Consider the following 14,906-nt stretch of genomic DNA (forward strand, 5'->3'; position numbering starts at 1 on the left):
TGAAGTGACCACTAATAAATATAAAAATATACAGGATGTTTCTTAAGTAGAGGTCAAAAACCCAGGGGCGTATTCTGTAGCCAAAAATAATGTTTTTTTTTGTTATAAAAATGTGGGGTCTTAGGATAGCCATTGTCCAGCTACAGCGTGTCAAAAATTTAAGAAGAAATCAGTTTTTAATTTTTAATTTCTAAACCACTTGACATAATTTAATCAAATTCGATGTGCTTATTTAGTATGACAGTAGGTATGAACAAAAAATTACCAGTTTTTTGGAAACTTACCAGTGGCGGAAGTATGAGTATTATCGATCAATATTTGCAAATAAAATATATCACCCTGTATAGTATTGCAAATAAAATAGGTCCTCATATGCGCCATTGTATTATCTTTACTTTTTGTTTCTTTACAATTATTGTATTCCAAACAACACGATTAACAACAAAATTGATTTATTTGATCAAGTGCATTTTTACTACACCTACTTATTAAATTACTTAAAATAATTAATTAACAATGGAATTACTTTACTATGATTTATTATAACAAATGTTGGAAAATACATGTTTTAGATCTTATTGAAATTGCAACTCGTACAAGTGCAAAAATTCCAGGAGCAGCTCTTATCACATTACAACCAGTTTTGTTGACTAAGTGTTCGCCAGATTCAATGTGAACCTTGTAAGCTAATGTCTTGAGATGTCCCCAAACAAAAAAAATCAATAGGGTTCATATCGGATGATTTGGGTGGCCACGGTTGACCTGGTTCTTGAGTGCATTGCCCAATCACGTCATTAATAAATCTTTCATTTAAAAATTCACTATCAATCAAACTGAAATGTGGGGGAGCCCCGTCGTGCATAAACCACATTCTTTCACTTACCGCATAAGGAACATCGTCAAGTAGTTCAGGTAAAACGTTTTAAATGTTTGTAGGAGGCACTGGTTAAAGTTCTTGGTAAAAAATAAGGCCCAACAAGAAAATTTCCAATAATATCCACCTATATTGAAAGAAAACTGATGTTGAAATCGAGATTCCATTATGGCATGAGGGGTTTTCATCAGACCAAACGTGTTTATTGTGGTTTCATTATAGCATCTCTGGATAAATTAACTTTGTAAATAATATGCCAGTTACCACTGGCATAAGTCAACATTTTGTTCAATTTTTTGCAAAATCCAGTGGCAAAATTGTAGGCGAGCAGAATAGTTTTGCCGGAGGTGAACTCTTTGTATGTGATACGGTAAGATACGGTGTGATACGGTGGTAAGATTTGCAGCGATTTTCCTAATGTTTAGGTCTTCTTCAATTTAGTGTAGGACTTCTTCCAACTTACCTTTCTGAAATGAGCTTGAATCCGAAAGACGTTGAAAAACATTTCCGAACATTCTTGGATTTGGAGTTGGATGATTTGTAAATCTTTCCATATAAATTCGCCTAGCCTCAGTACCATTTCCATCTGCAAGGCCATAAATGTAAACCATATTGACCCTTTCAGCATTTGAATCCAATTTGAATAAGCCATTATTAAAACTTAATCTTGTTAAAAAATAAGTTTCATTAGCAAATAATGATCGATGATACCCACACCTCTCCAAAGCTGGTAATTTTTGTTTCATATTTAACGAAATATGCACACCGAATTTGGTTAAATTATCTCAAGCGGTTTAGAAATTAAAAATTAAAAACGGATTTTTATTTTATTTTTGACACACTGTAGCTGGACAATGGCTGTCCTAGGATCCCTGAATTTTTTACCTCTACTTGAGAAACACTGTAAAATGTAATAATTATGTTCTACCTTTTAGCTTAAGATAATTACAGGTCAATGTATTATTACTTAAAATCTAATACTAATATTACTTAAAATTTAATACTTAAAATCGACCAATAACGAAATAACGAAAGTGGGAGTGAATTACCAAGTGAAATATAATAACTCAAATAACTTTTATGACCTTCCGAGTTATAATGGAAGTGGTGGGACCCTGCAGGGTTAATTTTTACCTGCGGCTTCTTTTTACCTGGTAGAGACAAACTTTAATCCATCACGAGTAGAAAGTCTTCCCTCTTGGAACAGCGGGATGTCAGCGTTCTGGTCCAATCGTATCGTTGCTACTCCATAGGAAGAACTGTGGCCATCTAAGTTTCTCCACAGTTCACTGGGATATCGTTCAGATTGCTGACACGCTATTCCATTTTTTAATGAAAAATATAATTTCCAATTTGTTCAATGTGTTCAAGTTTATGTTTTTCTGTTAAAGTGCTTTCATATTCTGAGGTAACTATTACAGCAGGTAGTATCTTGTTTCTCGCTGAAACAAATGCAATATGTATAACTATTAATTATTGAGTCTAAATAAGTATCTAAATCTTATGTTGTGTAGATGTTGATGCAAAATTTTAACACATATGTACGTATTTCGATTTGTATTTATTATTTTATTTATTTAAATTTTTTCAAAACTAATTAAACTTATAAGAAAAAAATATTTTTGCTAGCATTTAACCATATTCTATTATTTAAGGAAAGTCGGTATAAATGAAATACAAAAACCACTACCTTAGATATTCAATTTCAAAAATGGGGGATTTTAAAACATTCACTGAGATTTAAGTAATTTAAGTAGAAGGGTACTATATCGTTTTTTAGAGCATTCACTCACAGTAGTTTTTATGTTGTATTAACATCAATTTAAATAAATACATATTTTAAGTACAAGCCATCAAATTTCCTTTGTACAGTTTGAGAACTAACCACCCTGTCCTGTATAGCAATAAAGGCTTGATGGTGTGGAATTTTTGAAAGGTTGTACCTCGGCTTTTAAATTCAAGTGTGCGGTGTTAAGGTAACGTACAATTTGTTTTTATTCTTGTTTTCGTTTTGCACATTTAAATTATACCCTTATAACTACATGTCAAAGATTAAGTGGGTGTTTCGTAACACGTATGAAAATAATAATTAGGCAGATGGAATCGCTTTAAATGGTTTTTGTTTTTGCTTATTTGCCGTTTCGGTACAAATCGATATAGAATTCTCGTTAATTGTTATCGTATTGTGTGGTCTTGTACACGAGTGAAGCTGCAGTGCAACTGAACAGAAATAAAAAAAAAGGAAACGGAAAAACGGTTTTAAATTTAATGTTTTATTTGTGACTGTTTTGTTTTCATCTTTATCTACGATCGGTTCTCGATCGACGTAGTAAGTTATTTTATTTCTTATCCGATAAATCTCTATAATAATATAAAAACCGCGAGTTAAATGATCTGTACAATTTAATATATAATAATAATAATATAAAAAAATAACAATAAATATTTTACAAGAAATAAAACGTTTCACAAAAATTGAAATCTCCTCAGTTCTCGATTCTGAAGAAAATCGTTCGTAACACTAAAAAGTGGGCATAAACATTTACCTTGACATACACTAAGAAAAAAAAATAGATTTTTTATAAAAAAAAATAGTTAATATGTGTCGAATATGTCTACAGAAGTGTAGAAAAAAGATATAGTTACCTATACTTACTCGAATTTCTGTTCTAATTTCTAAACAGTTTAAGTTGATTCAATATGTAGGTAATACATTAAACTGTTATTTAAATCTATTTAGAATGCTTTTTAATACTTGATTAATTGTTATTATTAAATTAAAAAGACGTTACTTTAAAAACATAAACACGAAGAGGTAGCTTCACACGCTTATAAATCGTGTAGTTAAAAATCGTTACAATTTATTCTGTCCAACAGCTTTCCGTCCATATGCCAGATAAATCGTACTATTCGCCCTGTCCAGATAAATCTTAGAATGTACCGTTACATGTGTGGCTGCCATTAAAAATATTTAAATATTTATACTGTGTCTTTAAAAATTAGGAGAGGATATTTTAAAAGTAAATAAATCAAGGTGCGAAAACTCGATTGGCAGAAGTATTTTTTGCGAACAGAACGTTTTTTTTAATATCTGCTGACTTACCTACCACATTGATGCGGGAAAAATTTTTTGAGAACTGCTTACTTCACCGATGATGGCCTTGTTTACTAGTATTAGTGCATGACTATTTGAAAATTGTTCCACACGCTACCACCATGTTTATTTATTGTTACTGTATTGATAGGCTATTTTAGTATGATTATTTACAATAAATAATACGCACACTACACGAACATTGCCATTGGAAAAAGTAAAAAATTTTGGAAAATAACTGACTTACATATTAGGTATTAGTATTCATTCACAATAAAACACTTTCTGTAATTAGAACTGAAGCAGAACTAACTGATGATTATCTAAAATTGAACTAATAATTTTTCTGTTTACGTACTACAAAAATAAACGGGGAAAAAACGGACGCACGCCATATATTATCACGAAAAAGATGTGAATATATTTTTTATATATTTTATATGACCAGGGACGATTCTGGAGATTCTCAATAAGTTTTAAAAATTGTAATAATTATTATTTATAAGCCAGTTTTGTAGTTTCAACTATTTTGATTATGGAAGAAGCAACTAAATTACGAAATAATAATTTTTTATGTTTATACCTTCAAAAAATTATTTGTCCAGAGCTCAGAAACATACATATAGGTACTGTGATCTATGAAAAAAAAATACATTTTACATTTTTAACCGAAAAATCAAAAGTTGTATAAAAATTTCAGTGACGTGCCTATGTGATACTTCAACGAAATATATCTACAGAGAATTGAGTAAAAGGCCTCTTCACAAAAAATTGAAAGCCTTTAGATGTAAAAAATGATCTTGTAAATGAATCCAGAAATCAAGATGTAATTTTCGCCTTTTAATGTTTTAAACATCTTAATACGGCTTGCCTAAATCGCTTCGGGTAATGCGAGAAACTCCCAAAAAGTGTCGAAATTATGTAGATGGTGGCGATAAACGTAATATATAACACAAAAATCAATTGAAGTTTCGGTAATAACTTTCAAATATGTATCTAGGATCTATTTATGTAATAAAAAATACTTGAACTTTATTCATGTTTTACTTGTGTTAATGGTCTTTACAAATTTTGACACGCTGTATATAAATACCTGTATGCTTTAGAAATTTATAAATGTTTTAAATATTTTACAGGTGCAAATGGACTCAGAAGAAGAGGACGACAGACGTACACGCGGTACCAGACGTTGGAGCTCGAAAAAGAATTCCACACAAACCATTACCTGACCCGGCGACGACGAATTGAAATGGCCCATGCTCTCTGTTTAACGGAAAGACAAATCAAAATTTGGTTTCAGAATAGGCGCATGAAGCTCAAAAAAGAAATACAAGCGATAAAAGAGTTAAATGAGCAGGAAAAACAAGCGCAAGCCCAAAAAGCAGCGGCTGCAGCGGCGGCCGTTGTGGGCCAGGTGGATCAGAATTAGTGGATTGGTTCACTGGTTTTGGAGGGGCAGCAAATCCTTCAAAATTAAGGTGAGTGCTGTTTTGTGTTTAAATTCTTTCGAGGCTATGCGCATATAATTAAAGTTTTGGAGTGACTATACAAATCTTTATGTTCCTTGGATGTTAATTGTCTTCTAATTTATAAGATTAACAAAAAACTCTCAAGTACCTACAGTTGTTTATAAAACTATAGGTCTTAAATTATTTTTATAATTTGTTATTTCATTTTTTTAAATCTTAAATATTTTGGTTGATTTTGACATGAGTTCTACAAAAAACTTTTTCTCTTTGTTTAAAGTAAAACAAAATATGAAAGAACCAGCTTTTAATTTTTATATTTTTTGTCATCTTAGAATACGTAACAATTGATGAACATATCGCGAACCGTTCGTAAACAGTTAAACGCTGACGTCTACAAAAATAAACTTTTTGTGTGCTAGCGAGCAATTCACCGAATGATCTGTTTGCAAAATGTTTCAATGAAGATCACAAGCGGTTCGTATAACATCAGTGTCGTTTATATTTGTTTACGTCGAGCTCGACAAAATTCCCGTTGATTGCCGGTAACCCAAAACAAATGTTAACTGAACCTATGCTTGGTGTAAACAGTTCCCGTCAATTTTGTCTCATTGAAGAAGTGACAGTTGAAAGTTGTGATGCTATTATCCAATAAGATAGCCTATAAGAGACCGGGAGAAGAAAGATTTGAGGGATCTTAAATTAACTAAATATAGAAATAAAATAAAAAAAGTAGTACGTGTTGAAAAATTTGTAAAAGCGTTAAGTTGTAGCTGACATACGACAAAAGTTTTGTAGTCTGGCTGCATCTTCTAATCAGTTTTTGAAAAAGACGCCTTTGTCAGATCCATGGACCATTTTTATAATATCTTACAGTATAAGCGCTGCAAGCCAGAATTTAATTCTTTTTCTACAGTAACATTATTTATCTCTAGACAAACTTGGAACATGACTTAACTTTTTGGCGAACAACACTGAATACAAAAATTTAGTTTTCTTAGACATCAACGTGTACTAGGTACCTACTCCTGACCTTGCTCATGGTTTATTGAAAATATTTATTGATTGTTGAAAATTTTGATTAGTTCAACATAAACTAATAAAAAGTTGTTAATATTATACGAGCTCTTTGTAGTCCTAACATAAATATTTTGCGAATAAGCTATTGGGTAATCTCGCGCACCGCGAATACGCACCTTTAACCATGTAACTACGTGATGCGCATTAGCAAGGCCAGGCGGAGCTGCGGCTAAGCGCATGCCCCATAAGAGCTCTGTGCCTCTGCCATACTGGACTCTGTTCTTAACTAATCATCTCGAGTTTGTGTTTGATCGAGTTGTATGAAAAATGCTTAGAAATAAATATCTATTGAATATTTCCGCTATTCCGTGATGTGGGGACTCAACAAACTGAATCTTATTAATCCGGTTAGTGTTATGAACTTAGTCCGAATTGAGTTACTTCGTGTCTCAGAACCGTATGTTTTTTAACCGTGTGTTTTTTTTATGGATAAGACAAGTAATTGTATTCATTACGAATAATGGAGATTTTCTGTTTTGGCTTATTACGAGTATAATGGTTTTTTGCAAATGTAACATTATCTGTATCGATTAGATTGTTTTATTTTTATAGGTAGGTACCTATAGGTTCTTGTTTGACAAACAATTTTTTGCTTATAATTAAATCAGTCGATGAAAGTGAAGACGACTAACAAAAACATTAATCTTTATATGATTGATATTAATTAATAAGACTGAAATCTAAACTCGATTTATTGTGAATAATTGGAACATGTTACTTAATGAAGGCACTAGGGACTCATTCCAATTGGATATACCGACCTTCAAATAACTGAAAATATCGTTTAATACAGTGTGATTCAGAACTTATCAAAAAAAAATAATATACAGGGGACTCTTATAAATACAATTTTGTAAAAAAAAATCAAAGAAAGCAGTTCGAAAATGATTTAAAAATACACTGGTTCACTATAAACCCTGACCTGACGCAAGGCAAAGCATACAGTTGGCGACCGACACGGCGGCAGTGTAATAAAAAATGAACTGAAAAAAAAATTGAAAAAATTTCTTTCCTGAGGAAAGAAATTCTTTCAATCAACTGCTTTTACCGCTATTATTATTAATTGATCAAATTAATTTGTGGTTTTAATTAATAAAATAATTTGACATATCTAATGTTACAACAACTGTTCAAAATTTTATCCACCGTCGTGTAAACACATTTGAGCCCGTCTCAGCCAGTTTCTACGAACTAACACAAATATTGTCTTATTTCACCGTACACTGAAAAAACAATTATTTTCTANAGTTCACATTAAGCTAAGATATATTTCTAAAAATCTTATGTCATCTACATCTTAAAACATGTAGATTAATAATAAAGATGCGAAATGTAATATTACAGTAAAAATAAATTAACATTCAAATAAGATTTATTACAAAACCATGAACTTATTATTAGTTACTTTTCACACTATATAAGCTAGGCAATATCCAAAACAAGGATTAGTTCATGGCAAACGATATTTATTTAGTCCAAATAAATCCTTTTTTCAGTGTAACGCAAATGCTTCACCATAACACAAAAAATGTTGTCTTGACAACCATAACACAAATGCTTCACCGTAACACAAATGTTGCTTCTCCATAAATTAAAACGATATCCACCAACTCCGAGTTGCTATACACGTAAGTCATTTTTGAAACTTGAAAAACTAATGTAAACACTATCACAAAAACGTTTTAATACTAAAATCGGATTTCAGTATTGGGAAACGCCTGGGACCACGTGGAGGGATAACGCATTGCGCACAGCGCACAACACAAATGCCGCTAGAAATTACAGTACTCAGCGATGTAAGGGTTGAAAATATTACAAGTTCGATAATTTTTTCTCGGGAATTATAAGTTTTACAAAATTTTTTTTATGATATTGACTCCATTTTCCATAACACATCTATCTGTTCCCAAATTTTTTTACTTAAGTTGTGAATCACCCTGTATATTTTGGATAATTATAATCTGAAAATAAATTGTATCTTTCTTCTTTTCCAAACCTGTGCTTTAGTTCTCCAAAGAGTCCTCTAAAAGCAATGCGGCCAATTGTGATCTATTGACATTTATTTGTCGAGCAGATTTATTATTTTTACAAAATTCAAAACTGAGGGATGTATTTTAATACTCCAAGTGCTGCTTGCTTTAATTAATTGAGATTATATCAAGCTCTTGCTATATTTGTAAATCAATTCATTAATAGACAATTTATATATGTATATATATATCCTATTATTGCATAATTATTTTTGTATCTGTTGCTTACTACCATCACCTACCTATATGGGTTTTATCATTTAAATATTTCACCTAAGGTATTATTTCAATGATATTTGCCGAACCTACTACACCCTAGTTTAAATTTTGCTTTATACAATATGTATGTATCTATTATAATAATAAATTGTTGTGTTTATTGTTCTATAAACAAGTTGTAAATTTAATGTAATACTGTCGCTGTCAAATTACGTTTAAAATTAATATAGTATCATATATTAAGGATATATATGATGCAGATTAACATTATTTAAATTTAATCAGATATTTATAATAAACAATACATTATGGCTTTGAATGTAACGTAGGTAAATTATGTTCGGGAATGATATTAAAATTTAAGAATGAATGTGTTTATTTATATTTTTTAAATTTCAAATCCCAGAATTATTAAATGAAGAATTTTATATAAATATTCAAATAATTTCAAGTTCTGTATACTACAATAGGTATAGTAATAAATTAGATATTTATATTTTTTAATTGTGGATAATAGGACAAGACATATTTTTTGTTACGATGTGTATGTTGTATTGAATATAATTTTTAAGAAACGGAGTTACCACAACTGCATTTTGTCCAGTTGAAATAAAAAACATATTTAAACCTTAATCTTAGTCTTGAATTTTATAATAAACGAAGTAAGTATATAATTTTGGAGCAACAAAATGATAGTATGCCTATCCATACCGCGTATGGTTGACGAATTCAAAATAAGTGTTAGCGGTTACCATAGAATACGCAGAAAATTGTTAATATGAATATAAACTGCTATATATAAAGCGTGACCTATAATCCACAAAAATCAAGATTGGCTAGAAGGGCACCGACGCGACGTGTAAAATTATCTGTTGGCTAAAAATAAAATATCTATCGGATATAATAAATTTTATAACAGATCGGTTCCAAAATATTTTTGTATACACCCAGAGAAAATAATTGTTAATTCTTGAAAACCGATTATTTAACATTATTATGTAACATTATTCTTAGTCATAACGTGACGAATCTGTAGGTATATTAAAAATTTTGGAAACTAAAAACTTGACAATCTCTCACTGGCAGCGTATATACACAGGTCATTAGATATAGGGAAAACCCTGAGCGCAAAGCGGTACCTTCGCTAGATTAAAAATACTTAGTTTCTAATGCATTAAAATAAGTTACGACCAAGCAAAAGTCAATTGTATAATTAAACTAGCAGGCAGTAGATTCGTTGTAGGTAAACATATTTAAAATATTTATTTCTCACCCGTATTTTTTTTTTTTTTGATTGTGTAGTAGATAATCAAAAAAGATGGGCTAAAATTGTTTCAATTTATTTATTTTATTGTTTGTTTAATTTTTTTATTTATTTTATTAATTAATACAAAAAATAGACACTTAGGAAATTGTTCCTTTGATAATTTGTCTTTTATTCATCAGAGGAAATTAAAGTGTATTCTAAAAGAAAAGTTGAAATTCGCCACAAAAAAATTGTGAAAGAAATAACGAATTCGACCTTTTCCACCCTTCAAAGATTACTTTCATTGATCAAGATGTTATGTAAATAAAAGTCCAAACCGCTCGGCTTTGAAACATTTTTCACGATTTGGAAACCTCTCAACCTATCGTTAGTGCCAGTGAATTTGCAAATTAGGGAGACAAAATTCAAAATTAAAGTCCTCCGTGCAGATAAACGGCTTTCATATCAGGAAAGGTACCAGTTAAAGCTGTTAAAATTTATATAGACATTGGTACGTGCATGTTAAGGAGGATTTTATTTAAGCAGGAAATCGTAAAATTTCCGAGCAAATTTGTAGTGTTCTTCATGAAAGGTAGTTTACGAGCTCTAGTGAATTAATATTCTGTAGGTTTATCGAAATGAATAGTAGCATTGGTGTAAGAAATGCAATTAAATTGATCAATTATGAAACCTCGGAGGGTGTGAGCAACCCCGGAACTCTTGCCAGAATGCAGTCCGGACGCCATCTCTCACGCCAAGTAATTACGCAAGGGGATTTTCTCAGCACAAAGATTAAACAGTGAAATTCCTTATATAAATTCAGGGGCATTACAAATAGCCCAATGGAAATACGATTATCTTAATTTTCTTTTTACACCAGCAATTCCATGGTGGATATTTTTAAAATTTTCTAATCCCTATTTTATAACTATTTGCATCTGCATAATATTGCAGGCCAGAACCAAACATTTTCGGTCATAGTAAGCACATTATCACAGTACAATAACATCACCATAACATGCAACAATATAATGAGATAGGTATCCAAATTCGGTTTCTGTACGGTTCTGATTTTCAAGGACACTGAAGATGACACAGATAATAAAATGTTGCTATGTAATAATTCTTACCCATAACGACCTAGATTATAAAGCCTCAATGCTTGACGCATGGTGGTAAGAGCTTCATCAAAATAAAAAATTGAAAAATTACACTTGAAATTTTTTAAGTAGGTACTCTCTATTTTCTAATAGGTATCTAAATACAGGGTGGGCCATTAGTGTGAGAAAGTAGTTGTTATTCGTAATACAGAAAAAAAGTTTATATAAAAGTTGTACAGAATCAAGAAACCTAAACTACAAAATTAATTTGAAACATACAGGGTATGAGTAAAAACGGGACACGTCAAATATTACATTTTTTAAATGGAACACCCTGTATACTTTTAAACATATGGATTTCTGATATAAAATATAAATAAACAGTTTAACATTTTAGTGAGGGGTTGCCAAGTTATGTAGAAAAATCTTCGAATTTTGGAAAAAACATGACCTTCAAGAATTTATATTAACTTTAAACTACTAACACTTGGAGCAAAAATATTTGACAGTGATAGGCAAATATTAGACAAAGGCTTCTGTATTAGCTAATATCGATATTTTATACAGGTCATTTTTAAATTTGATTTTCTAAAATTTTTCAAGTGGAACATCTTGTATTTTATTGCTCTATTTTATTCACATATCGATCTACTTCAACTTTTATTAAGTATGTTCTACACCTAAAATTGTTAGTTTTTAAGATACAGCAACATTTCTGAAAAAACCTAATTTTTAATATTTTCGGTCGCTCGAGATAGCTTTGGAAAAAACTGTTACATTGTGTCACCTTGTCAGTTCATAATTTATCATGCCATTTTGAGTTCATTTTATTAGTTAATTGTTATTAGTTGGTATTCTATAAAATAATAAAAATCTATAGATTGCATGTTTTGGAAAATTTGGAGATTTTAAATATTTCAGTAATTGTGAGGTTAATTGCCTAAACCTGCATTGCTTTTATTTTTATTCAGAAAAATAATATATCAGAAAGATTTATTGTTCTTCCTCGGTCTGTCACAATGTCTGCAAAGAAAAATTTAGTTATTTTTAATTTTTGCAGAAAAATCTGTACTGGCAAAATAGTAGTTATATCCAGCAAATTCTTTTCCAAGCGATTTCAGTGTATGAATGTAGTTAGGTACCTACAGATAATTTAAAATATTTGTTTTACTATTTGTGCGGTTATATATTGAAACTTTTTTTATGGTAGTTTTCTTTTTCCCTGGCGAAAACGTAATAGTTGAAACTATGAGGAAAGAAAAATAAACGGAATCTAATTTACCCAATCTCGATTTTAATGATTGCCCAAAGTATTTTTTTTTTTAATATAAAACAAATGACATTCCACTTATTGAGAAAGATTCACTTGTTACCCTCAAATATAAAGCCCTTTGCCGAGAAAAGTGTTGCAGTCTTATATGGATTAACCTATCTGTATAGACATTAAACAATTTTTTTGAACATATTTAAATTTAACTTTTGTCAGCATTTTGTATTCAGTGCAATTTTTTTTTAAGACAACTGTTTTAATCGATGTAGAGGTAACCGTTATAAATAGTATATTATAAATTTTGAGATAGTATATATAAAAATGTAGTTGGCCTTACAAAACTATGTAAAGTACTTAATGACAATAGTCAGATGAAGATAATCCCATATTCATATTTTTCGTGGTATAAAAATATTATGAGGTACCTACCTATGAAGGTAATGTTCTTCTTGCCTTCTTACTCACATGCAGCAGAAAGTACTTAATGGCAATAATGGTAGCTACGCCTTCAGATGAAGGTAATCATATATTTGCCTAATTTGGTACTTCCAAAAATTACATACTAAGAACCAGCTATAATCTCACTCGACCCCAAAACAAAAATAAGTCATTATAATGTTAAAGATCTACTTTGAGTTAGGACCCTATACCTGAAATATGTAAATCACGTTTCACGGGCATCACGTTCAATAACTTTGTATTATTTCTTTTGTAACCGTCCAATTTCTTGTAAATTTATTTTAGAGACATGCCGAATATATTTCCATAAACGGAATGCCTTACTGGGCTTTATAGTTCAAAATTTATGATCGCGCATAAAGATGGGAAATTACGCACATCTCTAATATTACTTACTGCGTGTTTAAAAAGGCTTCGGGGATAAGTTTACAGTTATTAAAATTTTATATTTTAGAATAAATTTGTTATTCTGTTGTGGAAAAAACGCTCGATCGTATACGTCGACGTGTAATTTGATCAAAACTTGATTTAGAAAAACAATGTATCCCCAAATAATCATCAAATCGTCTCCTTGTATTTATTTATCTGTTCATCGGGTATCTATTTCACCCTTTTATTAAACTATTTTTGCTTAATCGTACAAAATATTAATTTAATTTTTTAAATAGAAATAGATCAAAGTAATTTTAATATATCAATACGCTAACGTGACAATTTCAAAACAAAAATGGAAATAAAAAACTTTAAAATTTTATTCCTAGTTATTTTTTAGATTAAGTTGAAAGAGTACGCACAATTCTTATGTTGCCACTTAGCAATGCTTTTTGCAAAATATTAACAATTTTAAATAATAAAAACGTTACACTATAATGTAAAATAAACGGTATTAAATAGATATATAAGTAAATCCTTTCGTAACCTGACCCAATATACAAAAAATACATGAAAATATATTTTATTAAATTTTAAAATAATAAAGGTATACATTATTTTTCCGAAATGATACAAAAACACTTTTTATACATAAATACAATTATGTTTTATAAATTAAAAACGAGACTTTTAAGCCTAAATACAATAAATGATTATCGAAATATTAAATGTGCTACCAATAACAACTCATAACGTGGAATCGGCCAACTAAAATAGACACCCCCAAACGGAACGGCTGTGCCTAAAATATTGACAAAAAGGGTTTTCTAAGAATAGCCGGACAAGAATAGAAATTGAGTGGTAACTGAACTTTATGGGCGTTGTAAAGTGGTTAAGGCTACACACATCAGATCGGTTTACAGCCATGTCGTTAGATCATCACTGAGAAGGAGTTGGTAGGACAAGATGGCCATCAAATCGGTTGTCTTCCACTTTATGACCTTAAAATTGAGCATAGGTTTGTTTTCGTTTCTCTCTAAAGATGTCACTGTGATCTTACTTAATCTTTGATCAATTTAGATTATTGTCCAGTAGTTACATATTATTCAAAACTATTGACATTAATTTGTATTTTATTAAGATAATTATTGTAATATAATATATATTGCCGATTAAAAAACTAATTACATTGAAATAATATATCTACCACAAATTAAATTGAGAAAAAAGAGAGAAAGCTTCTTTATTTTCCGTATGATAAATAGGTTGTTCTTGATAAAAATTTCTATTTTCGTGCAGATATAGAGAAATGTAGTTTTAAGTGGGCCAGAATATACAAGGTGTACCTTATTAAGAAATTATTAGAAATATAGTATGTAGCTAATTTTGTCTTTATCATTAGAGTATTGTTTGTAATTTGTGACAGTTTACGTTACTGTTTTTATTTCATTGAGTGAAAAGAAAATTGTTTTTAAAACTGATTTTATAAATTTAGTTTTTGCCTCACTAAAAATAACTCACACTGAGAAAATAAATAATATTTGTCGACTGCACAATAATCACTACAGTATCCCGGCGTTTCAGAAAAATCACTGTTTTCGTTCACAAAACTCATATTAATTAAAATCAAATGTGTCTTCAAATGTGATGTTTGTTATGAACGTATATGGACATACGTTTCTATTATGAATATTTT

At 30.2% G+C, this 14,906-nt stretch overlaps 1 protein-coding gene across 1 annotated transcript in view; it reads left to right on the top strand.

The window, feature by feature from the left end:
- The window catches only part of LOC108903544 (homeotic protein ultrabithorax), a 286,543-nt gene that overhangs the window by 207,553 nt on the left and 64,084 nt on the right, over positions 1 to 14,906 (top strand). Inside the window, exon 2 of the mRNA XM_018705767.2 lies at positions 5,105 to 5,446. Coding sequence (XP_018561283.1) covers positions 5,105 to 5,397 — 293 coding nt within the window. The 3' untranslated portion in view covers positions 5,398 to 5,446. The remainder of the gene's footprint in view (positions 1 to 5,104; positions 5,447 to 14,906) is intronic.

This window comes from Anoplophora glabripennis, unplaced genomic scaffold (genome assembly GCF_000390285.2).
Source record: "Anoplophora glabripennis isolate ALB-LARVAE unplaced genomic scaffold, Agla_2.0 scaffold25, whole genome shotgun sequence".
In the NCBI taxonomy this organism is placed as follows: Eukaryota; Metazoa; Arthropoda; class Insecta; order Coleoptera; family Cerambycidae; genus Anoplophora; species Anoplophora glabripennis.